Source organism: Podarcis muralis, chromosome 6 (genome assembly GCF_964188315.1).
Source record: "Podarcis muralis chromosome 6, rPodMur119.hap1.1, whole genome shotgun sequence".
NCBI classification, from domain to species: domain Eukaryota; kingdom Metazoa; phylum Chordata; class Lepidosauria; order Squamata; family Lacertidae; genus Podarcis; species Podarcis muralis.
The window spans coordinates 15,621,318-15,649,176 of NC_135660.1; the positions used below are offsets into that span (position 1 = coordinate 15,621,318).

At 42.3% G+C, this 27,859-nt stretch overlaps 1 protein-coding gene across 2 annotated transcripts; it reads right to left on the bottom strand.

The window, feature by feature from the left end:
- On the bottom strand, positions 1–26,959 carry SKIL (SKI like proto-oncogene). Of its 2 annotated transcripts, none has more exons than XM_028731560.2 (7): positions 26,804–26,959; positions 20,746–22,533; positions 15,271–15,368; positions 10,570–10,817; positions 10,218–10,456; positions 5,961–6,185; positions 1–1,646 (listed from the first exon to the last, which is right to left on the bottom strand). In XM_028731560.2, the coding sequence occupies exons 2-7, from the start codon at positions 21,838–21,840 to the stop codon at positions 1,485–1,487; spliced, it is 2,067 nt and encodes a 688-aa protein (XP_028587393.2). In that variant the 5' UTR covers positions 21,841–22,533; positions 26,804–26,959; the 3' UTR covers positions 1–1,484. The 2 variants fall into 2 exon arrangements, with proteins under 2 accessions (XP_028587393.2, XP_028587392.2); XM_028731559.2 differs by having other exon boundaries at positions 26,755–26,959.
- Between the last annotated feature and the right edge of the window lie 900 nt (positions 26,960–27,859).

The window sequence follows — 27,859 nt, forward strand, 5'->3', positions numbered from 1 at the left end:
TTAATAATCCACCAATTTATTTCCCTTCTGTTAATGTACTTTATCTGTTTGGTTTCCATTGGAAAAAACACTGGAACTGAACTACTTGATTACTGGCACCAGCCTATCAGCACACTAAACGTCAGATGTCCCAATAAGGATCTTAGCATTTCTTTTCAAAAGAAGTAAAGGTTTAATAACTATGTTGTTTACAAATGATAGCAATTTTACTTTGCCGTTTAAATGAACCTTATTAGCATCACTTTCACAATATCACAGACTCCATTTGTTCCCCCTCAACTTTTAAAATACTTTTAAAATGTCAAGACCACCCACTTTCCTGTGCTCAAAGAAAATCCAGGAATGAGAACTTTATTGCTAATGAAGTAACCCACTCAGCTGAGGGTTAAAATTGCCACTCTACAAAATAAGGCTGACATTTTCAAACTTCCAAAGGTGTTTGGGAATCCTCAAAGAACAGTATCAAAAGTGACATTTTCTGTCATCATTGCTTGAAGAGTTACCCAAAGAAGCTGAGAGTGAATGGGAAGCTTTGAAAATAAAATATCTCAGTTTCTACTTCAGCAACTCCTTTTCATAACAGCATTCAGCAGGGTACTGAAAGAATTGGCATTTGGCATTTTAACAGTTAATAACGGACAGTTAACTGTGTGAAAATCTGCATTTTGAAAATGTTCGCTGTTGAATAATTACCAGTTAGCAGTTCTCAATCCAGCTTTAATAATCAAAATGAAGTATCAGGCTAGAACAATGCATGGCAGCAAATTCTCTACAATCTCTTCTTTCTGCTTTAGATTCTTGGAACTATATAAACCATTTTATGAAAATGGACTGCATGCAATAGAAAGCAAATATGCAGCTCCTGCATATTTTGAAAGAAACCAAAGTTGCACTCAGTAAAAAGTATATAGAGCCCTCGAAACAGCTTGTAAAATAAAGTTAGACTGAGGAGTGTAAAACACTACGGGTTGTATCCAATGCTTCCTCTTCCTCTCCTTGCATGTCCCCCCAACATCTGCTCTGGAAGCTCCCCCAACCTACAAAAGCTGATTTGAGGATATGCAGGGGGTTATAGGGGAGAAAAGAAGAAGAGGAAATTCTACTGTACAAGTGAAAGTCTGCTTTGCGAGCAGAATAGCAGTGCTGGATACAACCAGTGGTTTCAACACTGCTGAAAACCATAAAAAGGAAGGAACGAAAGCAACATAAATACAGATTTTGTCAGTCTGGAAGTTTTACAAAGGTGTATCATTACAGATTTAAATGCATAAATCGGACACAATCTACTGGGAACTTCCCTTGTGCAAAACGTCATTGAAATGATTGGGAATTGCAACAACTCCTACTCCATTGATGCTCTGCTCACATAGGAAAAGTTCCCCATGATTGTCCCAATACCTTCGCTGATCCATGGCTTGACTTCCCCTTGGCAGGACATTTATTAGCCCTGCTGAGAAAGTGCAGATACAATCTCGTTGGCACTTTCATTTCCCTTTGCCGTTTTTTGAAGACTTCTGAATCTGAAGTTTTAATTCCTTGATCATCATCTCCAACTTTTGCCTCGCTTCTCGTTCCTGTCTCAGTTCATCTTGAAGCTCCTGTCGATCGGCCTCAGCGTGATCCAGCCTCTGCCTTAGCTCTGCCAGCTGCAAATTTTTAAAAGGAGAGAAAAGGTTTAAAAACTTATTAATGTATCCCCATCCATACAACTCTAGAAACCATGTGGTTGTTTCTGAAACAACATTAAGTAAGGTGTGTACAGACTCGAGCCCACTGGTGCGGCAATGTGTGGTGCCTGCTTCAAAAAGTGGAAGCCAAGCGGCAGTCCCCAACTCGCCTCCAATTAGCCGCCAGCAGCACTAGTTTCCAGCAAAATCTCACCATGCAATGCAGTTAAGAGAGGTGCAGAGGTGGGGTGACAGCAAAGGGGAGGCCACAAGCAGCAAAACAGGACATGCAGAATATTCAGTGCATAATAATCAGCATCACATTTCTATTTATTTATTTATTTATTTGACTTGTATCTCACCCTACCTTCAAAGCAACTTAGCAAAAGGCAAAAATAGACATACATATGTGTGCAGGAGTGGACCTTGGTAATATGCTGGCCTGTGCAAGGCCATAATTTGATCTAAGGCAACAATGACTGTAATCAACATTAAACCACAGTTCATGTTTAATTACGATTTAATGCAAACAAGCAGGGCGCTGGCATAGTCAGTTCAAAGATTTCCGCCTTGCTTCTACCCCACACCACACTGGGAGCAACAACCACAAATCATGACTTCTCGTGTCGCCTGAATCCAGCTCATGGTTTGTTTTCCCCAAACAATGAAGCAGTAAACCAAGAGCTAACCTTGGCTACTAGTCATGGCTAGTCTTGACATAAACCACAGTTCTAACTTCAGATGTCACAAGAAGTCAAGGCTTGTGGTTTGTTGTGACCAAAAGTGAGGTAGGACCAAAATGGAGAATTTCAAGAAGCATGCACCAGCACATTACTCATTCACATTAAACCACAGTTCAACATTAAGAACCGGGCCATTCTGGGAAATGGATTCCTCATGACACACATAAGCCAATTTACCAAACAGAAATATGTAGACCAAGATTCCTCTGGAATTAGTGAGCTATAGAAGCCATCTAGTGGAGAGCTTTAGTATAAATTTTACATTTCAGCACAAATGTAACAGGGTTTCTTTACTACCAGCATACTAGAAAGTGTTCCTAACAAATGATTTACAATCTAATTATGGGATCTTACATACACTTACTTTGAAGTAAAATCAGTGATATACAGGATCAATTCATGCATGGTTCAGATTGCTTAAGCTACCCATGTGCAGGAAAAATTGTGACCTTTTCTACTACGTACAGTGGTATCTTGGTTGTTGAACAAATCGGCTCCCAAACGCCACAAACCTGGAAATGAGTGTTCCAGTTTGCAAACGTTCTACGGAAGCCAAATGTCCGACGCAGCTTCCGATTGAGTGCAGGAAGCTCCTGCAGCCAATCAGAAACCATGCCTTGGTTTTCTAATGGTTCCGGGAGTCGAACAGACTCCTGGAACGGATTTAAGTTTGACAACCAGGGTAACACTGTATAACCTTTAATGAGAACTGGAGTGTTTATAAATGAACAGCTCCATCATTAAGTCAGTCTTGTATTTAATGATTCAATCCAGAGGCAATAGTTGATCGGGAATTCCATGCATAGATTCCACACAGGTGTGTGAGAGGGGAGGCAAGAGGGATGGATGTCTCCATTCCTCCTCTAGCAATCTGCTTGGTTTCCAAGTTGGCTGTGGAGGAAAGGAAACCATTTTTCTTCCCTTCAGGTTCTGATCCTCCTCTGCTGGGCCATTTGACAGAAGACTTTTTTTACACTAGCCTAGCATCTTGTGTTTCCATGACAGCAATGGGATAAGGGTCTTCCCTTCTTCTTCAACCAGCACAGAAACACCAGCTCTTGGCCTCATACAAGGCTAGTAAGAACATTTGCAAGCTTGTTTACGAGGGGAAATTCGGCTTGATAACCTTTGGGGTTTCTTTTAACGCTATGATTCAAGGAAACGAACTAGGATAACAATCCATTATTGTTGTTATCCTAACTAAAGAAGTATGGACTTGACTCCCATTCAAATAATGTCAGATATGATTCTAATCTCCTTTTCAGAACTAATGTCCCAATGATGTATTAGATCTGGGCTTCCAGTTCCTCTCTGCCTTAATGGAGGCAGCCCCCATGACAATGGGAGATCGCTGGCAAAGGATTGAGGGTAATTTTCCTTGCAAATTCCCTCCAGGGGTGGGGGCAGGGAATGGGCTTCACTTGCAGTACTGGCTCTCACTCCGGCATGGAAGGAGAGGGGCAGGGAGGCGCTGAGTGCAAAAGCACTTTGCCTGCCAAAAACCCTCCAATAGTGTCATCAAGAAGCAGAGCTTCTCCTGTTAACTAGAGCTTAATTGGACTAAAATACAGGTGCATGCTAGAAGAGATGAGATCACAAACTGCGGAACTAACCAACTGCAAGGACTTTAAGGTTGGAACTTGAGATAAGACTTAATTCAGCGGCGTAGCATGGGTTGCCAGCACCCGGGGCAAGGCAAGTAATTTGCGCCCCCTAACCTGTGGATTTGCCCCCCTAACCCGTGGATTTGCCCTAACCCCAGATGTCGCGCCCGGCCCCCCCTGCACCCCCCACGCTACGCCACTGACTTAATTCACAGCAAAAGATGGTGGTGGGAGGGGAGCCTATGGTTTCTTTAAAGTTTTCTTCTCTACATTTATGATTCGGCAACTCTCCTCTGTATGTTAGTTCAAATTATAGTTGTACAAGCAGGGATAGAAGAAATTGGATTATAAATATGGAATATAACATCAAACAGAACTGTGTGTAAAAAAAGGGGAAAGGGAAGGAGGCTCTATTTTGCAAAAGGTTTACGATGGAAACTTAGAGCTGACTCTTCCCCGTCTGTTATTATTTACGAAGTGAACTGAATAACACTAAGAGGACTTGGGATTTGATTTAGTTGGAAGTATGATTGCTCATTTATCTTCAGTTGGAAGGAAGGATGAAGGAGTCTGTGAACTGTTAAAGAACTGATAAGGTTCTTTACTGAGTCATCTGCAGTTTGACAGACCACTCTTCTTCCCAGGCGGAGAGGAAAAATGGTGAAAACAGGTTATTTACTGGGACAGAGTGTCTTCTGCAACTGCAAAAAGTTGCAAAGCAATGACGCACGGGACAGAGCTATGGATAAACTTCTGGAACAATGAGATATCAGCTCCAACCAAGGCATGATGAATAACAGCAACAACCGGGGTAAAGAAAGACATAGCATCTTACAAGGACAGGAAGAAACACCACAGACAGAATAAGTGCCATACACAGGAAGAACAAACATATAGTTTGAGTTCCTCACTTGTAGTTTTATAAATCATTTAATGTGTCAACACTAGAAGACGTTATTAATATTGAAGTGTTGTACAAGGGATTAATATAATGACCAGAATGCAATGGAAATTAGTAAGATTTTGGCATGCAGAAATATAGAAAAATTATCAAATCTAGCGAGCAGGGGGGCACTTTATCTAAATTATATAATATGGAATTTGAACAATTGGTATTAATAATTGTTTTATAAATTGGTTTTGTTATAATGAGGCTATTATTGGATTGTAATTGAAAACTAATAAAAATTATTATTTTAAAAAAGGAGGTCTTAGATCTAGAGGAATTGTAAACTCATTGTAATCTGCCAGTCAGTACACTCAAGGGAATACTATTCATGACACCCAAAGGTATAAGCCTCAAGCCACAATTCAGTGGAAAAGTGAAATCCCCTGCCTTAAATATATCAAAACTATGGTTCTTTTGGATTAGTCAACTGACTGTGGTAGAGCCAACTCACTAGCATCTCTAATAAGGGCTTTAGTCCATTTATTAAGAAGATAAAAGATATACTGGGGAAGAAGGGGAAGAGAGACAAACCTAGTTAATAAAACTGAAAAAGCTTAAATTAATCCATAATAGAACAAAGGCACAAAAATAGATCAGTGTACTGACTGGAACTGAAAAATGAATTTAATATAAAAACTATATAAGGAATACTTTTTACAGGCCCTGCTTGGTACAGAAAATCAGCCGTACTCAACACATGCCAGTCTTTTAAAGCATGTTGATATTTCTGGTTCCAGTGGTGATACCAAATGCTTAATAAAACCCATTCTATAATCAGAGAGGATAATTTTTTAACAAGAATTTAGGGGACATACCAAACTTGTATCAAAAATTTAAGTCAGGCATCATCATCATCATAATACATTAAACCATCTTCTTTAAAACTGTCTTTGCAATATAAAGTATTCTCTGCTATTTGCTATGCTCCAGCAGCAATTTCATAGGTAATTAAGAAGCGAAGACCAACAACCAGGTTAAACTAATGTTTTGTGCTCACCTGAGCTGCATATTCTGCTTCTTTGTCCTTTTCCAAGTTAGAATCGCAGGTACATTTTTGCTTTATTACCTGCTCTAACTTCTTCTCCAAGTCCCTTTGCTCAACATAAAACTCTTGCATTCTTTGAGCATGCTCAGTCTGCAAAGATTCAAGTTCTTTTTGCAAATTCTGCTGCTCTTCTGTTAACTCCTTCATGGCTTTTGAACTACTTAACATTTCTACTTCCTGTGAAGAAAATGACCAGAATTACACAGTGTTAGAAACACCACAAAAGCACAAAGCATTTATTTCTATATTGTAAACTTCTACGGTCACTATCATTTTTGTTATGCAGAATATAGCTTCAAGTTTTGTGGCACTTATTTGAAACCAGAGAATGGATAAATTTCATGTTCTTGGCAGCTTTTCTTACAAATATATATATAACTATGTTTGGCTTCTACAGTCCATAAAAACTAGATTGTTTGATGTATGCAAAAATCATACTGTAGGCTCAGTGGCAAAGGATGTACTTTGCATGCAAAATGTTCCAGCTTCAATCCACAGCATCTCCTAGTAAGGGTGGGAAAGACTCGCTCCTGTATGAAACTCTGCAATACTGTGCAAGGTGGACCAACAGTCTTGACTTGGTATGCAGTAACTTCCTATGCCTACCAAAATTTGTTCATCAATACAGACCATTTCAGTAAGTTTGCACACACGCTGTACAGTCATACCTCACGTTACCTTGCTTCATGATACGTTTTTTCAGGTTGCGTCCCGTGGCGACTCAGAAGTACCAGAAAGGGTTACTTCCGGGTTTTGCCGCTCGCGCATGCACAGAAGTGCTAAATTGCGCTTCGCACCTGCGCAGAAGCACCAAATCATGCCGTACACCTGCGCAGATACGGCGCTTCAGGTTGCAGGCTTTTCATGTTGCGAACGGGCCTCTGGAACAGATCCCGTTCGCAACCAGAGGTACCACTGTATTACCTATTACAAGCTTGCACATCATGTTCATGAACCTGACAGCTAGTGAACTAAAACCAGTTTAGCAGCGTTACAGTAAAATTTGAGTAACCTGAGTCAGCCCTTCAAATCCCTGTTGTATGTATATGAAACAGGAACACTGAAAAAAGAATGAGCTTGGCACTGTTGTTGTTTTAATTGCCTCACTGGAGAAATTCATGTCTGACCATTCCAATTTACAAATAGTATGTTTCTGTAATTATTTTCCAGTACGCCTACAAAACCCAATAATGTTTCTTTAGCTATTTTTCAGTATGTCTGTAAAAACCAAGATGATCCACATTAACACTGGAACAGCTGTTTTCATAGAATTGTAGAGTTGGAAGGGATCCCAAAGGTCATCTAGTTCAACCGTCTGCAATGCAGGAATCTCAGCTAAAGCACAGAATCATCGAATTGTAGAGTTCGGGCTTCTCTCAGCCTCTCCTCACAATCGTCTTCCTTGACACTTTACCCAGCTACGCTTTATGCTCTCATTCAAACTCTTTAAAACGTTCTCAAAGCCTAATGTTATTTAGTGCCATCACTATATATTTTCTTTAAGCTACCTTCAACTTTGAAACCAAATATTGGGGTGGGAAAGGTTTTTTTTAATGTTTAATGCTTTATTATGATTTTGCCACCCAGAGTGGCTTGGGCAGGGGTCTGCAACCTTTAAGACAAAAAGAGCCACTTGGACCCGTTTCCGAAGAAAAAACAACAACTGGGAGCTGCAAAACCATTGCAACATTTAAAACAAATATATCTCCGGAGCTGCGATCTGACAGCGGGCGGGAAGGTGACGTCGGGACGGTGCGTGACTAACGCACGCACCGCCCCCATGCGACGTCACAGCCAGTACAGTGCGCGCCACAGTGAGGAGTGTCGGGGCGCACAATGCGCCTCCTCCCCTCGCTAGTATCCGCCCCGGAGCCATGGCAAAGATGTAAAAGAGCCACATGCGGCTCCGGAGCCGCGGGTTGCAGACCCCTGGGCTTGGGCAACCCAGTCAGATGGGCAGGATACAGATAATAAAATTATATCAGCTTCAAGGACAGACATATGTGCCTGAAGGAACTGCACACCACTAACTGATGGAATCTAGCAAGCATATTTACATCTAGCCAACAACTACATCGGGGTTGGCAAGGTTTACCTTGCATGGGCCGGTTCACTCCAGCCGAGCACGCCTGGATTGCCAGCGTCTGTGCAGACACAATTTCCGGTGCCGCAGAAGCGAGTCCCCATGCCGTGCTGCACCGCTTTAGCGCAGCGCAAGGGGATTTGCCAAGCGGGCAGCTCGGTTCGGGGGTGGCTCATGAGCCGGTCAAACGACCCCCATGAGTTGCTTGTGGCAATTGGGCCTTAGGTTGCCGACCCCTGAACTGCATGAATGTTTAAGGGGGGATATGAAGTATCCAACAGTGCATCCAAATTTTTGTTCATGCTTCTCTGGCTCACAGGCTACATGATTCAATTTGATATCTCCACTTGTTATGCACAGGCAGCTCTTGCTACTTACTCAGGGCGCACTGCAGAATCAGGAGTTTAGCATATGTCTTTCAAACTTACACTGATCATATTTACTCTTATCTGAGTGAAGTCCCACACTGTAAAAGGGCAGTGTACACCAATCTAGAAATACTTAACACTTTTAAACAACGCAAGCAAGAGTCATTAATAGACACTCAAACCACAGAAGGGCTCTTGTGTTAAGGTTTCATACCACAAGTAAATAGAAAAGCTGGCAGAGAGCTGGTACAAAGATAATCACACTAATTAAGCCCTTAATCCTTTGCAGCAGAGTGAATTTCATGCTTATTTAACATGCTAATGTTACACATAAGCATAAGATTGTATAAAACCTAAAGTCTACTTGATTCACTTTTTCTGCACAATACTGGAGCCAAGTGTTAAACAGTAGGCTTCAGCAAGGCACTCCTAATTCAGAAAACTTGATCAGGCCCCAGTCCGGGTCCCAAATGCAATGAGGTGGCTTGCACAGCCCCTAATTAAAAATTAGGATTTAAAACCCTAATTAAACATGTGGTTGGTAGTGGTGAGAAAGAGGCAATGACTCCATAATCTCCTTCTCCCACCCCTTTGATAGCTATGGTTTGCTCCCAGTAGACCTGACCTGAGGTGATCTGGAACTGCCTCAGCCCACTTTAGATAAATCCCGAATCAGGCCAAATCAAACTTGGTTCAGTTCAGGATCCAAGATTTGTCTGGAACCAGATGCACAGCCCTATTCTATAGCAGCAGAGTACTATACAGAATGCTGAAGGATTGTTCCATACGGCTTCAGATAGTTTTTTGTATATACTAAATGATACCCTTTCTCCCACATTCAAGTCAAAATTGTAATGGCGGTGGTTAAATCAGTCTTGTAATTTAATCCACAAAATTAATCACCAATATCAATTTACAGGAGCCTATGCTAGTTCGAAAGCATGTCAAAGTGCAAGCAGATAAATACATCAACGTGCAAGTAGATAAATAGGTACCGCTCTGGCAGGAAGGTAAACAGCGTTTCCGTGTGCTGCTCTGGTTCGCCAGAAGCGGCTTAGTCATGCTGGCCACATGACCCGGAAGCTGTACGCCGGCTCCCTCGGCCAATGAAGCGAGATGAGCGCTGCAACCCAAGAGTCAGACATGACTGGACCTAATGGTCAGGGGTCCCTTTACCTTTACTTTATGCTAGCTGCCAGTGATTTGTGGCCTAGAGGTAGAAAAGGGGAGGCGTGGCAATCAGTGTTGTAGAACTCCCTACTTAATTCCCTATAGGCAATTCTTAGTGGCTATCTACAACCTCAGTTTTGTGTCTAAAGCTATCTCAAGTATCCCCATTCCAGACTTCTAATCCTTTGCATTTTGTGTAAGGAACCTCTGGACAGAGTATTTCCAGAGCACTTCCTCCAGTGCAGACACACAGTCTACAATGTAAGAATTTATAATTATGTAGTCATGGCATTTTAGCATACAATAATAAAAAAGCATATCCAGGTGGTGACTTTAGACTCTAAAGATTATTCCAGTAACACCTGAGGTTTGGCAGCCAAGTCAGCAATTTCAGGATTATATTAGTTTATAGTATATTAAGTTAATGTGACTTGAAATGAGGAGACAAGCCTTTACCTTGTACGATCCTATCTGTGTATTACTGTAGTTAACACTTCACGGTAATCAATATTTAAAACCACTACAAAAAGTTATGCAACAAGCAGGTTTCAGAAGACAGAACAAAGCTAAAGCAAATACATGCCATACCATCTGAAGATGTTGCTTCTTCTGCAAAATTGTATGTAGCTTTTCTTGCTGTTTTATATAGGTTTTCATTACATCTTCCATCATTTTCCCTTTGTCATCATCACAGCCAGTATCACGTGGAAGAGTCTGAGATGAAGTTTGTGCACTGCTGATTACTTCTACCACGTCTTCTGTCGTCACTTTGGAAGAGATCTGTTCAGCTTTCCTTCTGCTTGCAGGTTTAATGGATACAGGCCGCTCTATAGGAGTCAAAAAGGTAGGAAAAGTAATGATTGTTGAAACGCTACACTGGAAAGCAGCTGCACGTTACAAGATGCAAGTGTACAGAAAGATGTTTCTTTTTCCTACTCACCTGAATTAGCACACACTTCTGTACTAAGTTTCAAATCAACTTTCTCTTGTACTTCAAGAGAAAGATCCTGAAAGAAAATGGCTTTTTTACGTTTGCCACCGCTGTGTTGCTTCACTGACTGTCCCGGTAGAGATTTAATTACCTCTGAAATCTTCTCTGCGGTTTTAGTAGCTTCTTTACATTGTGGCACAGAAGAGGTAAGGGAGACATTGGGAGCAACCATTTTATCACACATATAGAAGTAGTAGCTGGAAACAAAAAAAGAAAAAAGCAGAATTAACAAAAATTATTTAAATCAACTGAATTTGAACCATGAATTATTATTACATCTTAGGTTTTAAAACCTGGGAACATGAATTAATTTGGCTTTGGTTACACCAGAACAGATTTAAAATGGAAATCTGTTTTAAAACAGTTGTGCATATTCATTGTTTAGTTTAACAGGATAAAAAACAAATCAACTAAGGAAAGCAAGATAGAAACCAAATCAACTAGTTGCTATCATGAGATATGAATGGCTCATTGGCAAGGATGAATAAAGAGAAAGTTTTAGTTTTTGTGTATTACTACAGTACCTCACCTTATTCAACTCTGTACTCTTGAAAATGTGCATGATGCTTTTAGGCTATCACTTTATCACATAGATTTAACTGTATATTATACAAAATTATGAGTGCTCAAATTGTGCAGAAGATGCCACTCACATTGCATAAATAAACCACATTATAGTAATGGAGCAACTTCGCTTTTCCCCACAGATTAGTATCAGCAGGGTTACAGCTGTGAGTTAGTTTAAAGACAGAGCAGATTAATTCCTAGTAAAACCAGTTCCTTCCCTTATTAACTAACAAAGGAACCCTACCATTTTAAGTTTTCGCTTATTTACCTGAGGAACGCATAGTTTATTATGTGGGAATGGCTGCACCAGTGTTTCTGCTCCCAAAAACTGCATCTGCAAGCAAATTGCTACAGAGCAGGTGATAAATGCCTGTGTTCTCAGATTGAAGTGGAGACACATATAAGAAAATTGTATAGTGTAAAGAAGCTGCACCGCAGCAGCTAAAGAGCTGTCATCAGCTTCGTAGACAGTCTTAATACATTTAAAGAAAGACCACACTTTAGTAGAAGATTCCCATGGTGGCAGACAACTCATGGAGATGAAAATAATAAAATAATTCTCAAGTGGAAATGAAAAAAAATTCTATGTGTAGCAGGCATAAAAGATGTCCAGCATAAAACCACAACCTAAAGCCAGTTACAGAACATGCTGAAATGTCCTTTCAGTACTTGGCATTTGTATTTGCCCAGACATCAGAGCTGGCACCAGGAGAAATCCTCTAAGGAGGGAATGCTAAATATGGCCTTCTCCCATGTCACTATCCATTGAACCTCAGGAAGTGGTGTAACCCACAGATGAGGGCCACTGATGAATAATGAAGAGTTCAGGTAATCTCATACTGTAGCAGATGACCCTTCATATAACTTAGTCCAAGCCTCTATTCATCACATCAGTCCCACTCTCCAAAATTTGCAGTATAGAAAGTGATAACACCACCACCATGTTCTGCAGGTTCTTGTACACTACCTCAGCAATCCTGTGTACATGGAAGTGCTTTGAACGCTAATAGCAGCATATAAATCCTAAAAGCATATTTTCAAAAGTGCAGCGTTGCAGCCTCAACTACTCTTATTTCCTATGCAGTTTAAATAATATTTTATTCCCAATATCAACTACACGGGAATTCATACTGCTATTTAGAAAAGGAAGGTGCAAAGAACACAATTTTAGCAAATTTTAGTCACAGAATCATAGAATTGCATAGTTGGAAGGGAATATGAGGGTCATTGAGCCCAAGACCCAGCAAGGCAGGAATCTTTTGTCCAACATGGGGCTCAAACCCATGACCCTGACATTAACAGCTTCATGCTGTACCGACTAAGCTTGTTTTAACATTTTCTCTTCCATTTTCCTGTTTTTGCATTTGTGTTACACTGTAGAAATCTGAAATAATAATGTGCAATTTAAAAAAAAATGTTTTAAAGACATTCTCTTTGGGGGATGGAAGCCAGATACATTTTGAAAGCTATTACGAATACCTGGGACAGAGGGAATCTGTTTGGCTGGTAGATATGTGACCATAATGAAGCAATGTGCTCTGTTTGTGAAATTAGCTGAGGAACGGTGCATGTGATAATTCAACTGCTACATCAGCATTATACAGACATGTCATCAGCAGAGCAGAGCTTCCCATGGTTTCAGTGAGCCGTGAAGCGTGTCAACTCTTCACATGGTTGAAAGACAGCTGCGTTTAATTTGTGAGACTGACGGACAACTATACAGCGCAAGTAGAGTCTCCCATGCAGCAATTTAATGTTAAAACCATTTTGAATATAGATTGAAGTTGCTATTGCACACACACACACACACACACACACACACACACACACACACTGCAACAATATATGCCCAATTAACTCTGGGCCAAATCTAGCCTGAGAAAAGCAGCTCCTTGACAGGCTGATACAAATCACCCCTCACCGCCATCCGCTTTAGGAATCTGCTTCCTAACTACATTGGTACTTGCTGCTGTAACACAGCTTTACATTAGCCTAAATTGTATATGCCGGCAAGTCTAAGAGAGAGGCAACAGAGAAATCTGTGTCAACTACAGCAGGGTAATCAACCTTGCAGGTAAGTGGGAAGAGCTCAGCTTGGAGAAAAATGTGAGTGGGGCAGAACTGCATTGCTTGCAGGGCTAAGTCCATAGCATAGTAAAGAGAAAGCTCTAAAGCAAAAGGTGCTGGTAACTGAAGGGCTGAAGAGCTGGGATAGAAGAGCCAGGAGACACAACAGGTTGCAAGAGCACAGTGAAAGTGCTGTTGCACTTGCACTGGTCTGGTCCCAAAAGATGGAAGGAGCAAGGAACAAAGAATCCACTTCCTGAGCCTCCTCCTTTCAACATCCGCTTGACAAAGCTTAAAAGGCCCATATCCCGGGCAGCCAACTTCAGTCACTCAAGCAACTATGTAGTAATTTTCCCTACATATGCAGCTTAAGTGTTCAAGCAGGTCTTCTCTTAGCAGCTGGTTTAAGTCCCTGGAGGAAAAGAATGAAGGTGGTCCCAGACAGGCGTTTATTGCAGAATCAGTGCTGCTTAGGCACAGATGTTTTTCACCATACTCACAAGACATCACCAAAATGCCAGCTGATTATTATTAATTGTTTGCATTTATTCTGGATTTCACCTTAATGTGGAAGATGCAATACATAAAAATAACAGCTGGATGTGGAAGGTCATTAATAAATTTTGGGGGGTGGGCTGTTTGTCCCGTGAGGTGACATTTGGGTGTGTGGCCTTTATCGCTGCACCATACTTTCATTTGCTCCTTACCTGATCACACAAGCTAGCTGTTTTGTTTCTGGTGGCTGAAACTTCATAATTGAGTTTGACCATTTCCATCAATTGCCCATGCTGAAGTCACAAATAAATGTTAGCAACCTGGTGCGAAGGAACTGTTCTCTCAGGAATGCCACCGAGTACATGCAATAGATTACCTTGGAGTCTGCAGTACATACACTGGGCTCTATTAATATATGTTTGTTAATAAGGTGCTTTTGCACAAGACCTCTATGAATCTTGCACAAAACTTATACAAGTCAGGTAAATATCACTCTTGCACAAAAGCTCAGTTTTACAAAGAAATCAAGAGTTGTAAAACAGCAACTGCAGTGAGTGTACCAAAAGGAGAAGAAAGAAAAAAAGAGTAGAAACTGCTTTGGAAGAAGTGGCCCATAATACCAAAATTCAGCTCTAGGTTGGTCTAGAGCAGAATGGGGTATATCTGGCCCTCCATATGCTTTTGGATTACAAATTCTGTACCGTATTTTTCGCACCATAGGACGCACTTTTTCCCTCCTAAAAAGCAAGGGAAAATGTGTGTGCGTCCTATGGAGCGAATGCAGGCTTTCGCTGAAGCCTGGAGAGTGAGAGGGGTCGGTGCGCACCGACCCCTCTCGCTCTCCAGGCTTCAGGAAGCTATCCGCTAGCCGCGGCTAGCGGAGCGCTGCATTAATCCCGAAGCTTGGGGCGCGCGGAGCTCAGCGCGCCCCAAGCTTCTGGGTGCCGGCAAGGTCTCGCTAGCCCTGGGAGAGCCCCGCGACGTTGCATGGCTCTCCCAGGGCTAGCGAAGCGCCGCGCTAATCCCGAAGCTTGGGGCGCCCTGAAGCAGAGCTCCCCGCCCGCCGGACAGACATCGGCCAGCCCCACAAGCTTGGGGGACAGCAGGGAGGCGCAGCGCCACTATCCCGCTGTTCCTCGACCTGGTTCGGTTTCCCTGACCTGCTTTTGGGGGGGAAATAAAGGGGAATTTTTTTTCCTTTATTTCCCCCCAAAAAAACTAGGTGCGTCCTATGGTCCGGTGCGTCCAATCGTGCGAAAAATACGGTAATTCCTGGCTGAGGCCAGGATACTTATAATTCTGAAGGGAGATAGAATCCAACAATATATGAGGAATCACAGCCTCCACATCCCTGGCTCAGGAGGCCTATAATTATTTCTTAAGAAATAATTTCTTAAGACACATGTTACATATGTGACCAAACTCTAGAACGTTCACTTATCCTTGCGCAAAATATGGACTACCCCTCTAAACTTCAAGTTGTGCATTCACTGCTTATATTCTTGACAAAAGGATGTTTACCTGGGATGCATGAATGAGTGCGGCTGATTAACGGAATCTGCTTCCTGCTTTACAACTGGATACCATTGTTGAAATTCTAGGTTATACTGAGAATCTGCCTGAGGAGAGAAAAAAAATCAGCATTTATGTTTTATGATACAACATGCCAGTTGTGAGAGTTATGATCTGGAGGAACTGCTTTACAATTATTTCTCCAATGTCATCAAATTAGGCAGGAGAAATTGCAAGGCAACAAAACAGAAGCAACAGTAGAAAAGCAAGATTACCTCAGTTTCCCCCATTCCAATTACAGATGAAAGAATTAGCAGCTTTCTTGAAAACTGGTCATCTTCCAGCTTTTTTTACTACAATAAATATACTATGCCACACATAGGACCCTGCTCTGGACAATGCTCCCATACTGGCATGGGGTGGGCTTGAAAGAGTCCCATGAATGACCAAAAGTGATCCTGTGCTTCTTTTGATCAAAGTACATGCTTCAGAAATATTCATATATTGCGTCAATGGCAGCATGTGGGATTTTAAGTCAAGGTTCTTAATACCATCGTCATAGCAATGTATATCAGTATGAAACCTTCATAATGGATAAAGATGGGAAAGGAGCTAGGGTTTCCACGGCCAGATAAAATACTTATTTCAAATATGACAGCTTCCAAGAACCTTGAGAATTTCAACTTTCATTTCTGAAGGTTCAGCAAGTATAGGACATGACTGCAGAGAATGAACAAACAATGTTGTTCTTCCCTCGGTGAAGGAGCACCCGTAGAATAATAACTGAAAAATCTCAGATCAGGAAGCCTAGTTACTGGCTTCAGCCTCTTTCTTTTAATCACAAAGCAAATTAGTCAGGTAGATTTTTACAGAAAAAAGTAACGAGAAGGAGCTGGCAGAAGTCTAGATGCAAACCTTGTCTGAAAAAGCCACATGGCTTTGCCGCTTCAAAATGTGTTTCACACATATACATCAAACAATATTTCTTCTGTAGGAAAAGTGTTGTATTGGGATAAATTGGGCCACTTCAAATGGGACGAAAAGCCTAAATGGAAAGCACTACTGCATGTGAAATAGCATCTCAACTTGTGTGATAACTGCAAATTGCTATGAGTGAGAATTTCAGAGATGTAGAATTAATTCAGTTTTACCATTAGCCCATGACCTTGCCTTCTCGTTGTTCTATCCCAACTAACAAGCATAAATCTAAGTTCTTAAAAACCGCTTCTGCGATACCTGAGAGCCAGCGTGTGCTTTGGCTACTCATTACTCACCACTCAGTTATACTGTGAAATTAAAAAGCAAATTTGTTCCAAGAACCAACTTTGCACAGAGCATTCATAGTGAAACTGAGAAGCAGAGAACAGAAACAGAGTTTTAGCATGTTTGTGTTTAGATCACAGATGGTGAAACTTCAAGAAAGGGATCCTCCCCGGGGCAAATCTGTTTCAGCGTATCAGAACGCTTGCATCTGTACACAGATCTTTTTCTTCCCCTTTGCACATTTCATGTATGTGCTAAACCATGATGAGTCATTTCATATGCTTTATGCGGAGGAGACAAAACACTATTTTCACAAGACACATGGAGATGTATATGTGCACCAGAAGAAGTAAAAACAGCTGGAGTTCCTAATCATAAGAACTTGCCTTCAAAAACATTTGTTTCTCCCAAACTGTGTCACAAGGACACGATATCCATCATGAGGTTACTAAAAAATGATGGAACATCTCGGCTCCATAGATAATGCCAATCCTTTTAACAACTCTGCACCTGAAGGCAACAACACCTTGCACTATGGCTTCGGATACTGTACTTAATTCGCTTTTCAACCTTCCCCAAATCATAATTAATTAAAAACCTGTTCTGACACATGCAAACATATTATGAGAGTCAAATAAAAATTTACCACGCCATTATGTTTTTAAAAGGATTGGACCAAAAGTTTCAACAGTAACATTTTTTAAAAATAAAGGCGTCTTGAATTTCCCCCTACCCTCCTGAGTAATTCTTATGCAGCACTGCTTCTCTGATTCTTGCATTTTCAGCACTTACGATATATTTAGAGTCTTTTTGGGGGGGTGTCAGCCAAAGCCAGTTAGGTGTAGTTCATATTAGCAGAAGGGCATTCCTCTACCCCTCCTCCACCCCCTTTTTTCTCATCAAAATGTGAAGATCCCCAGAATCACTGCATCTTAACTATTCTTTTGCTACTTTGCTTTTCACATCTCAGAAGTGTTAGAAGCACTGCTGAAGCAGCAGAGTGTTTCTAGAATTTCTGTTAATGCTGGATAAGGATGTTCCTATTCTCACGCATATAAATTCTCCTTATAAAAGCTTTAAGTAGCATTTTACATTCTGTTAAGCTAAAGGAGAGGATATAGTTGTATCATTCTTACCCAGATGCACAATTACTCCTGGGATAATGTTAATTGTCTTGCATTTTACAGATAACTTGCCCAAACCCAACAGCAATAGTTCCTCTAGAAATAAAGAGGGGGAATCACCACAACTCAGATGTAGCCAGCTTTCTTTATATATTTCTTTCCTCCCACTATTGAAAGAAAGGGGATTTGGAATGATGTTCAGAAATACGTTTAATACACTTTAAGATCAGTGCAGTCCCTTCTGTTTCTTCATGCAAATGCATAGTTGCTCAACTACAAACATGCTAACACCCTGCCTCCAGCAGGAAGGGAGGAAGGGAGGTAGGTGAACATGCATGTTATTGGAATGGTGTTGAGTGTAGAATACTGATAGAGAGGTCCTTAGCTCTACGCTTCTTCCATATTTTAGGTAACCACCCATTACCAAACAAGCACTATTCTACACATAAGATGAGATGAGAATATAATTCCCTGAAACTGTAATTTAATATTCTATCCACGAGACAGCCCAGGTCTATTAAGTATGAGGAGTCTCACATTGGCACATCAACAAAACCATAGTCTTCATAGCAGTCGTTCGTTGTGTCCTTATTTAAATTCTCCCTCTCGCACAAATCACTCATTAAAACTCATATTGTGAAGGCTCATGGAAAGGTCATCTGTATTTATACAGCAATATGTAAATGCAGCACAATATTTTGGTAATACATAGCCCTTCATTAGCCATATTGCAAGAATGCAACAAAACGATAATGAGGTTGTTTATAAGCCTTGAGACACAATGTATCAATCATTTTCTTTTAAGGTAAGCCAAAATATTGTCTAATGAGTTACCATACCTTAAGCTATGTTGTCATTTAATGAATAGCAACACACTTGCTACATCTTTAATGATCATATAAACCTGATTAAGCTGGGAAATTTATAGTTTCTGTCGCCATAACAAGTTCAGTATCTTCTTGGCCTGTGTACCTAGAACAAGTAAGCTCCCAATCACCCATCTGTGGTCCAACATTCATTTAGAGCTGTATTACTGCCAGTCAATGGACAATTCATGGCTGAGACGACGCCTCTAGGCAAAACCTCACATGAACTGTACTTCTCGCTACTTTATTTTACTTGTCCTCCACTTCTCCCAACAGGCAGACAGCATAAGAAAAATGAAGAAGCTAGCCTATGATTAAATGGACTGATTTATATACTCATCCATGAACAGAAGTTGATCCACCAAAATCCTACAACTTTTATCTATTTACTATGACTATTGGAAAAGCAATAAATGGAAAGGGTAGTGATTAGCTTTTTCCCCTCGCCTAAGTTTCGCCTCTAGAAAACCTGGTCTTTTAGATGGAGTAAGTTAGTGCTGTTTCATTTGTTGCCAGTTAAGCTTTTGCTAGTTATGAATTCGGAGTTCCCATCTCCTGTTTCCCCATCAAGCATAACAGGGGGGAAGTGTGTGGGGTTTTTTGGTACATATCATGGACATTTGAAATTTACAGATATGGAAAGTTCAATGTGGGTATGTGCAACCACCAGTATAGCAATTGCTCTCCATGAAGGAATTGAGTTACAGCTTGCCACTACCCTTATAAAGATACATGCAACGATTCCACCCATCTTCATGCCTCCTCTCGAGAATTCTTAGGCGTGTGAGCATGAAGCTGAAATGGCTACAGATATGCCCAAACTGCATTTTGAAATGACTGCATCGCACTTTGCGGATGAGGCTTGCTGCCTTCATCAGATGGGGCCACGTAAACATGTGAAGATGCCTTAGAACCAAATTAAACTACTGACTCTTTTAGCCCATTACCATCTGCTCTGTCTGCAAACATCTCTGCAGGGTTTTTCCCTAGCTTGCTATCCAAGACTATTAATTGGAGATTCCAGGGACTGATCCTGAGTCACTCTCAATAAAGGCCATCACTCAGTGGCAGAGCATCTGCTTTGCATGCAGAGGGTCCCAAGTTCAATCCCCCATATCTCCAGGTAGGGCTGTCAGAGACCCTTGCCTGAACCCTGGAGAGCCACTGCCAGCCCATATTTCCCATCCTCTCATCTACACTGGCTTAAAAAGAATCTCTTGGTGCTTCTTGCTTGCTCTCAGTTTCTGACAACTTCCACCCATCAAAATAAGCTTTGCTGAGTTTTTGGAGAAGTGATAGAGTTCACAATTTGCATGCAGAAGGTCTCAAGTTCAATTCATACTATTTCCAAGCCAGCTTAGATGAAATCAAGCAACACATGCTAGGAAAAGGCTGAAACATTGGGGAACCTCTATCAGGCAAGGCAGATGATACAAGGCAGTTTTGTATGTTTGTGCATTTGTAGTTTCTTTGATGTGTTATGAAAGACACGGTATATAGTACGGACAAAGAAAAAACTCCTAAAGGCTACTTATATATAAAATTTATCCAGGTGTTCACATCTCTGAATTGAAACAAACAACATTTTTCTGTTTAGAAGGTAGAAAATACGAGATGCTTCTGGGATTTTAAAAGTAGACACAATAATAATCTATAATGGAAAAGATAATTATAGATATTTAAACACTATGCTCCAGCATAAAAGATATCTGTTGGTCTCGTTATCTGTATTCTTTTGGTGCTCTTTTTAAATAAAGCACAATGACTTCTATTTTCTTTAGCCATATTTAACTGTGGAACAGTTTACAACATGTAACACCTAATGAAAAAGACAATAACTCATATTTTGTAGAATGGACAGTGCTCCACGGTTACATTTATCATTGCCTGGTGCCAAGCTATTTATAACAACCATGCATGCGTGTGTGTGAAGTAAAATCAAACAGGCAAGTCTGTACATCAATGTTAATTGATGTTCCATGCACTTAAGTCAGTTAGGAAGCAAGAAGTAAAATTCCAAACTTGTTAGCTTATCTAATATCCCTGGGTTTTAAAACAGTGAAGTGTTATTTTGTTGTATTTGCCATGATAACACTTCCTGATAACAACTTAAGTTTTTCAAAAATTAAAAGGGTCCAATTTACATTTAGGAAACACCTATTTAGAATACTTTTAAGGCAATTTTAAATGTTAATTAAATGCAAATATTTTACAACTATAAATAAACTTACTTTAGCCTGGATTATTTTCTGATTTTTCATACTGAATTTTTCTTTCATTTCTTCCAAGAGACGCTTCATATTTCTCTCTTCTGGCTTGCCTAGATATTTTTTGTTAATATGAAGATAGCAATGCCATTTAGCTGATTCAAAGCCCCAGTGGCAGGTCCTCTTGTCAGGAGCTCGATGAGAATGCATCACAAATGTTTGGGGAGAAAACATCGAATAGCACTCTAAACATTGGATACATGGCGAATCTGGCTGCAGATAAAACTGTGGAGCAAATAAACCCTGACACTTTCCCAAGCATTCGTGCTCTACTTCAAAGGCACCGCCTGTCTCTTTTAGCTGGGCCAGTGAATTCTTCGCGTGAAGCAGGCTGCCATTTTGAGGGAAAGTGCGAGGGCGCAGCAATGCATTGCATAGTCTCTGAGCATCAGTCAGTGTGATCAGCCCACAAGACGGGGCATTAAACGGAAGGATTCCCAAAACCTTTAAGATGTGAAGCTGGTCTGAAGTGCACCTAGAGCAATAGATGTAAAGTTCATCGCACACTGTGTTAATTTGCTGTAAAGAAAAGTCACGGAGCACAGAATTCAAGACTTGAGGCAGGCAAAGTCTCTGTTCCCCTCCAACGTTAAAACAAGATATAGACTCCCCTTCCAATAAAGTCTGTGTCAGCTCTGTAGAGCTGTCGGAAGGAACAAGCAGTGGACCAGGAAGGATCTGGGGCGATGGGAGAGGTACAAAGACAGAAGACGTGCTTTCTTGAGAATGGCGAGCAGAAAATGCTGCTGGTCCTCCCAGCGAACTCTGGCTACTTAAGTGGAATTGTGCCAGTGTATGTTTCAGCCCTGGATTTAAGTTCAAGGGCTCAGATGCTGAAGCAGTGTTTGGTTTGGCATCTTCCTCTCTGTCCTCCATAAAGTTTTCTTCACATTCATCCAAATGTTCCTTCTTTATTGTTGGCAATTTATTTGCCACAGTTTGTTTTACATGCATTTCTGTCATTGCTTTTTTTGCTGGAGGACTGTCCTCTTCTTCTGCTGCAGTCCCCTTTTGCTTTGACTGACAACCACGGGGAAGGTTTGTCTGTGCAGCTGCCATAGCTGAACTTTAGATAGGTGACTCTGAAGTTTGATCACTGGCAGGTCTTTCAAATCTCAATTCCTGGTTGTCTCAGCTGCTCAACCAGTATGGCTGCTTTTAATTAAATAAGACACCAAAGTAGGTAAATGCAAAGTTCAACACTCTGCATTTAAAATCACAGCCTTTGAAGTTAAGGAATCGCCTAGAAATATGTCATTCAAAAATACTTTTTCTCTAATTAACTAAATATAAAACGAACAACCCAATGCACATATAAAAAGGTTTTCCTCAAATCTTCAAGTCACTGGTCTTGAAACTGATCCAGTGATTTTGATCCAATAGAAAACTGTGATTTAGTACAAAGTTAAGCTTTGAAGGAGATTTCAATGTCTACAGGCTCTTCCATCAGAACACAGAAGTTCTCACAGTCTGAGATGTGCTGCTTTCAAACCTACACTTCTATAAGAGGGGGAGCTTTATGTGTCAAATCTTGTTATTTGCACTATCATAGACAAGGTTTTGGATTTACTGTCCAACAAAGTTTTCCAGTTCCATCAGTCTCAGTGTTAATTCACCAATAAACACTCGAGTGGAAGCTGATCCTAGATTGTTGGTTGTAACTATATGTATATAGGTGACCATTGCGAAAAATGAAAATTAGCTCCCAGCCATCAGCAAAATTGATTTCTTGGGTTCATCCTTTCACAAAATCTGAATGAGGGGTAGAAAAACAGACAGGTATTTTATAATCAGAAATGTACTAAAGCAATCAAACAGTTTCAAATTAAATTCATATATTTTAAATATGCACACTTAACACAGCAATAGTGTTTCCTGAACTAACATAATTTGATCGGTGAGAGTGCAAGCTTGAGTTATAGAAGCTTTATCTTGTTAAAATATTCTGGGCACTACTTTCAGACACTTAATCAAGAATAGTCAAATAAAAGAGATTGCTATGCGTATTTTCCCTTAGAACCAAAACTATTCACAAGAAATCCATGATCTCTCAAGATCTTGCCTTGGTAATGGACTGGATGACAGCCAACAAACTGAAGCTCAATCTAGATCTAGGACAGTTCCCTAGAACGGATGGATGGGAGGTTGCCTGCTCTTGGAGGGGTTGCACTGCTTCAGAAGTAGCAGGTATGCAGTTTGAGGTACTTCTGGATCCTTTACTGTCGCTTGAGGCTCAGGTGGCCTCAGTGGTCCTTCTATCAGCTTTGGCAGGTGGCCCAGCTGCACTCCTATCTAACCACTGTTGTCTATGCTCTGGTAACCACTAGGTTAGATTACTGTGATGTGTTATACATAGGGCTGCCTCTGAAGACAGTTCAGAAACTTCCAACTAGTGCAGGAATTGGTGGCCAGGTTGCACACTGGGGCAAGATGGTTTGAGCATATTACATCCTGACCCACCAATCCTGACTGCTGATTAGTTCCCAGGCCCAATTCAAAGTGCTGGTTTTGACCTATAAAGCCTTGAACAGCTCAGGATTTCCAAAAGCTGCCTAGCCCTACTTGTGGGGGAAGGAGGCATGTTTTCTTCCGGCACACATCTTTGTATTTCCTCTCCCTGTTCCCCATTTATTCACCTGTGCATATTCAACAATACAGATATGTGCACTCCTGATATCTTATCCACCCCCTCCATTTCAATGTATCAACTGTTTAGACATATTATGAAATGACAGCCTGTCCTGCATATAATACAGGTCCTGAAGTTAGCTAGGCAGAATGTAAGCAAAGCAGATATTCCACTTGACTTCTCCTCTCCTCCCCGACATATTCTGTTCGCTTTACTCACATTCCACTCAGTATTTACCCCATAACCTATTTTGAAGGGGAATGGAACAACATAGGGGAGACAAGTGTTAGTTTCTCTCCCACCAGTTTTGTTCCCTTCTCCTCTTGCCCCAATTGCTATTTCCTGGTCTCAGAATTCTCCAACATTTCCCCATAAATCTCTCTCTCTCTCTTTGTAATGCATTTCTCACCCCCTCCCAATTCACATATTTGTTATCTCTGCTGTCTCTAACCCCCATCACCAGGAGCTAACTCCTCTCAATTTCATCACACAGTGAATCTACACAATATAAGCTATTTAGAAATACAGGGGTGGTGAGAAAACAATTATTTGGAAACAAATTATTGCATGTTTAAATAAAAAAAATACTCTTGGAATTTGTAGAATTGAAAAAAGGAGCACTTCTCTCTCATACTTGGTAAATTCAGAATCTACAGCAGAAGTCCTAGGAAAATCAAAGTTCCCTTTAGCCTTTTGAAACTGGTATGTAAAACACAAATAATTGCACTGCAACCATACACATTTTACATTTGGAACTTATGTTTCTCATGCAATAATAAAGAATGACAACACTACTGTTGCTTCAGACAAAGCAACTCCAACATAATATATTTTCCCTTTCAACACATGAACTGCCTATACCCTTCCCTTCTAGTTTTTGGTTAATACTCAGCATTTTTTGTGGGGGGGTGGGACGGGACACATTTAGCACAGGAGTTCCTCACTCCCTAACATCACTAGTTTCAAAAATCTACCATGTAAATCAGCTCACTTCTCCCATGACTAAATGTATATGCTTTCAAAATAGTCTTTCTCCAGACTTCCTCAACACACATACCACAATTACATGATTTATTTTACCCCAAAGACAATCAGAGCTTCCCACTTCCCAGAGTAACTTTTTGTCAAATTACCACACTCCATCCAAACCTAGCCCTAAAAAAAAAAAAAAAAAATCACAGAGAAAGACTTTCCCCTAAAAATCATTCAAGATGTCACAAAGAACCATTAACCTTACTAATATCCACCTAAGAGTCCCTTTAGTCTACCCTCCCAAAGACATGCAAAATCTCAACAGAATTTCTTCTCCCAAGGTCTTTTTGCAATACAGTGGTACCTCGGGTTAAGAACTTAATTCGTTCTGGAGGTCCGTTCTTAACCTGAAACTGTTCTTAACCTGAGGCACCACTTTAGCTAACGAGGCCTCCCACTGCCGCCACAAGATTTCTGTTCTCATCCTGAAGCAAAGTTCTTAACCCGAGGTACTATTTCTGGGTTAGTGGAGTCTGTAACCTGAAGCGTCTGTAACCTGAAGCGTCTGTAACCCAAGGTACCACCGTAAGCCACCTCCTGAAGAAACACTCAAATATATAAATACCTGTATTATTATTATTTAAATTTGCATACCACCCTTCATCCGTATATCTCAGGGCAGTTCACAGCATAAAAATACAAGATAAAAACACAATATGCATAATAAATACAAAAGAAGAACACAAACACATTTAAAATGATATAGGATGTTAGTCAGCTCAAAGCCTGGTTGAAGAAGAATGGTTTCATCTGGCGCCTAAAGGTGTATAATGAAGGTGCCAGGCAAACCTCCCTGAGGAGAACATTCCACAAACAGGGAGCCACTGCAGAAAAGGCTACTAGCCTCCATTTCTAAACTGCTTCAGAGGATTCCTTAGAAAGGTATAAGGGCGTCCTTAATGAGAAGATGGTAAACAAGCTTCCTTGAAAGTACTTCACTCAGTACTTTCCACCACCCTGCCTTTGCAAACTGGACCTGTCTATTCTAAGATCCACTCTTTTTAGTTTACACTGAGCAACGGGGAGGCCCACCAGACTGCACGAACAGTGTGCACACCCTAGAACATTTCCCAGAATCCTCCGCATTATGCAGGCATTCCAGAGCAGGTGAGCAAGGGGTTCCTCAGCAGACAAGTCAGTCTGTGTGGAAAAGGTCCCCTGCAGCTGGAAATCTTTGAAAGCCACTCACTCAATACCTTATAGTCTGGAAACTCCTTGTCCACAGACACTTCTGTTCTCAGGAAACATCCTAAAGCAATGACTTAACATTCCCACAGCCAATGCGAGTGTGCCTTTGCTTGCAAACCCCGACAAAAGCGGCCCTCCACCCCCCACCCCACCCCACAACATCCTGCGCTGAATCATTCCTGGTAGAAGCTGCTGCTGCTGCTGCTGACCCGCCCCCACCCCCGGTTCCCCCCACCGCCTTTTACTAGGAATCTCCTTCCACACCTCCAGCCCCAGAACCCCAACTCCTCCTCTTCTTCTTCTCGTGGAATTTCCCTGCCCTGCCCTGAACTAAACTCCTTTCCCTTCTGGCATCAGACTTAACCTGCTGCTGCAGACGCTCCTCCCCCGACAGGCGGCGAGGAAGGTTAAGTCTAGCTAGCAGAGAGGCGACCGGCGGGGGGGGGGGGGAGAGGGAAGGTTAGGCCGTGTGGGGCGGAGTGTCTGCAAAGAGTCTCTCCAAAGACGCCCTCAGATTTTCACCTCCTCCCCTCCCTCCAGCCGTATCGCCCCTTCTCTCTCCGTCCTCCCCTCCCCCGACGCCACAGCTTCCCTTCCCAGGCCGACGTTGCTCTCCAGAACAAACCTCCCTCCACCCACCCCAATCATGCATATTTGTCTAGTTTATTGCATTAAATAAAATGTTTAAGGAAATCCTTTCCCCCCCCACCTCTTATTTTGGGGAAGGGAGGTTGTTAGTCCGATCCCCATCGCGCAAGCGATCCTTCCCCGACACACACACACAACACTAAGTAATAATTACCCCCACCTCCAAAAAGGAAGCCTATTTCCCATCCCCCATCCGGACAGGAGGCGAGTCTTTCTTCCCCCCCCCCCCCGGCAACCCCTTTGCAATACACACACACACACCCTGCAACTGCTCTCGGCTAACCCCACTCCATTCCCCTCCCCCATCACTCTTCCTCCCCGGGACCATCCCTTTCTCTCCCCCCCCCCATTGCCTCAGTATAAACACGGAGCCCCCCCCCAATACATACACCCTCGTCTCTCCCCCCCCCCCACACGCCCAACTCCCCCTGCCCCGCTTCTCCTCCCCGAGGGTCCCGCCGGCCGGCCGGCCTCACCTTCTTCCGAGAGAAGCGAGCGTCCTTTCCCCCGCTTCACCGTCCATACCTCACAGCCGGGCTGCCCCCGACAGAGGAGCAGAAGCCGCTGACGCGCCGCCCACCCGTGACCTCACTGCGGAGACAGAGGAGGAGGAGGAGGAGGAGGAGGAAGGAAGGAAGGAAGGAGGAGGCGGCGGCGGCGATGGTGGAAAAACCACCGTGACTGAGACGGAGACGGTGGTGGCGGCGGCGGCGGCGCGCGGGCACGAACCCTCCAGGAGCGCGCGCCCCGCCAAGCCCCGCCCACTGTCTGGGCCAGCTGCTGGCTGGCGCTGGCTCTGGCGCTGAGTGTGTGTGTGTGAGGGAAAGAGCGCGTGAGGCAATACTTTCCCTTCCCTCTCTGTTTGCCTGGGAGAAAGCCAGTCCGTCTGCGCCGCCGCCGCCGCCGCGTCCTCCTACTAACCGCGGAATTTATAGAGCTGTTCCCGCTCCGCCGGTGTCCGCCTCTTCCCACCAGGCCACCCACCCCCAGAATATAAACACAGGAATACGTCTTCCCCTCACACACACACCATCCCTCCGTCCCTTCGCTCTTCTCTGGCCGTCCAACAACCGAATGGCTCCGCTGCCCGCGTCTTCCTGTCTGCCCTCCGCTTCCTTGTGCCGTATTTCTCCTCAGCGTCGCTTCACACGTTACGCGGGGATCGAAAAAGCCCAGGTTGGGTTTCCCGCAGCAGGACGCGTGCAAAAATAAACGAGTGGAGCGCAGCGCAGCGCCCTCTGGAGTGCACGCGTCTTGTATCACATTCGGGCTTTAGGACTTCTCGAAAGCAACGCTAGTGAGAGGAAGTCAGCTGAAAATGCGGTTTTCACGTTGTTTCTTACTAGTTATTTCCTTGGTTTTGTCTGATCCGTCGGCTCGTCTCCACTGCGGTTGTCGGGGATAGCTACCCCGGAGATTTTGGCGTCTGAGACAGGAAAGCCAAAGGCATTCCCCGCATAACAATTAACTCGAGGGCACTAGACTTCCCAAGTGGATTGTGGCTGTGACTCACATCTTTGTCTGTCTGCCTCCCGGGGCGACCACCCTTATCTCACGGTGAAACTGCCTGTGCTTGTTTGT

Bases quoted from the DNA above. Each gene is read 5' to 3' on its own strand.
- SKIL (XM_028731560.2), bottom strand. From the start codon at position 21,840: ATGGCAGCTGCACAGACAAACCTTCCCCGTGGTTGTCAGTCAAAGCAA. The intron at 6,186-10,217 runs GTATGGCATGTA...TTTTCTTCACAG, and splicing joins AGAAGCAACATCTTCAGATG to GAAGTAGAAATGTTAAGTAG. The intron at 1,647-5,960 runs GTGAGCACAAAA...AAAAATTTGCAG, and splicing joins AAGCAGAATATGCAGCTCAG to CTGGCAGAGCTAAGGCAGAG.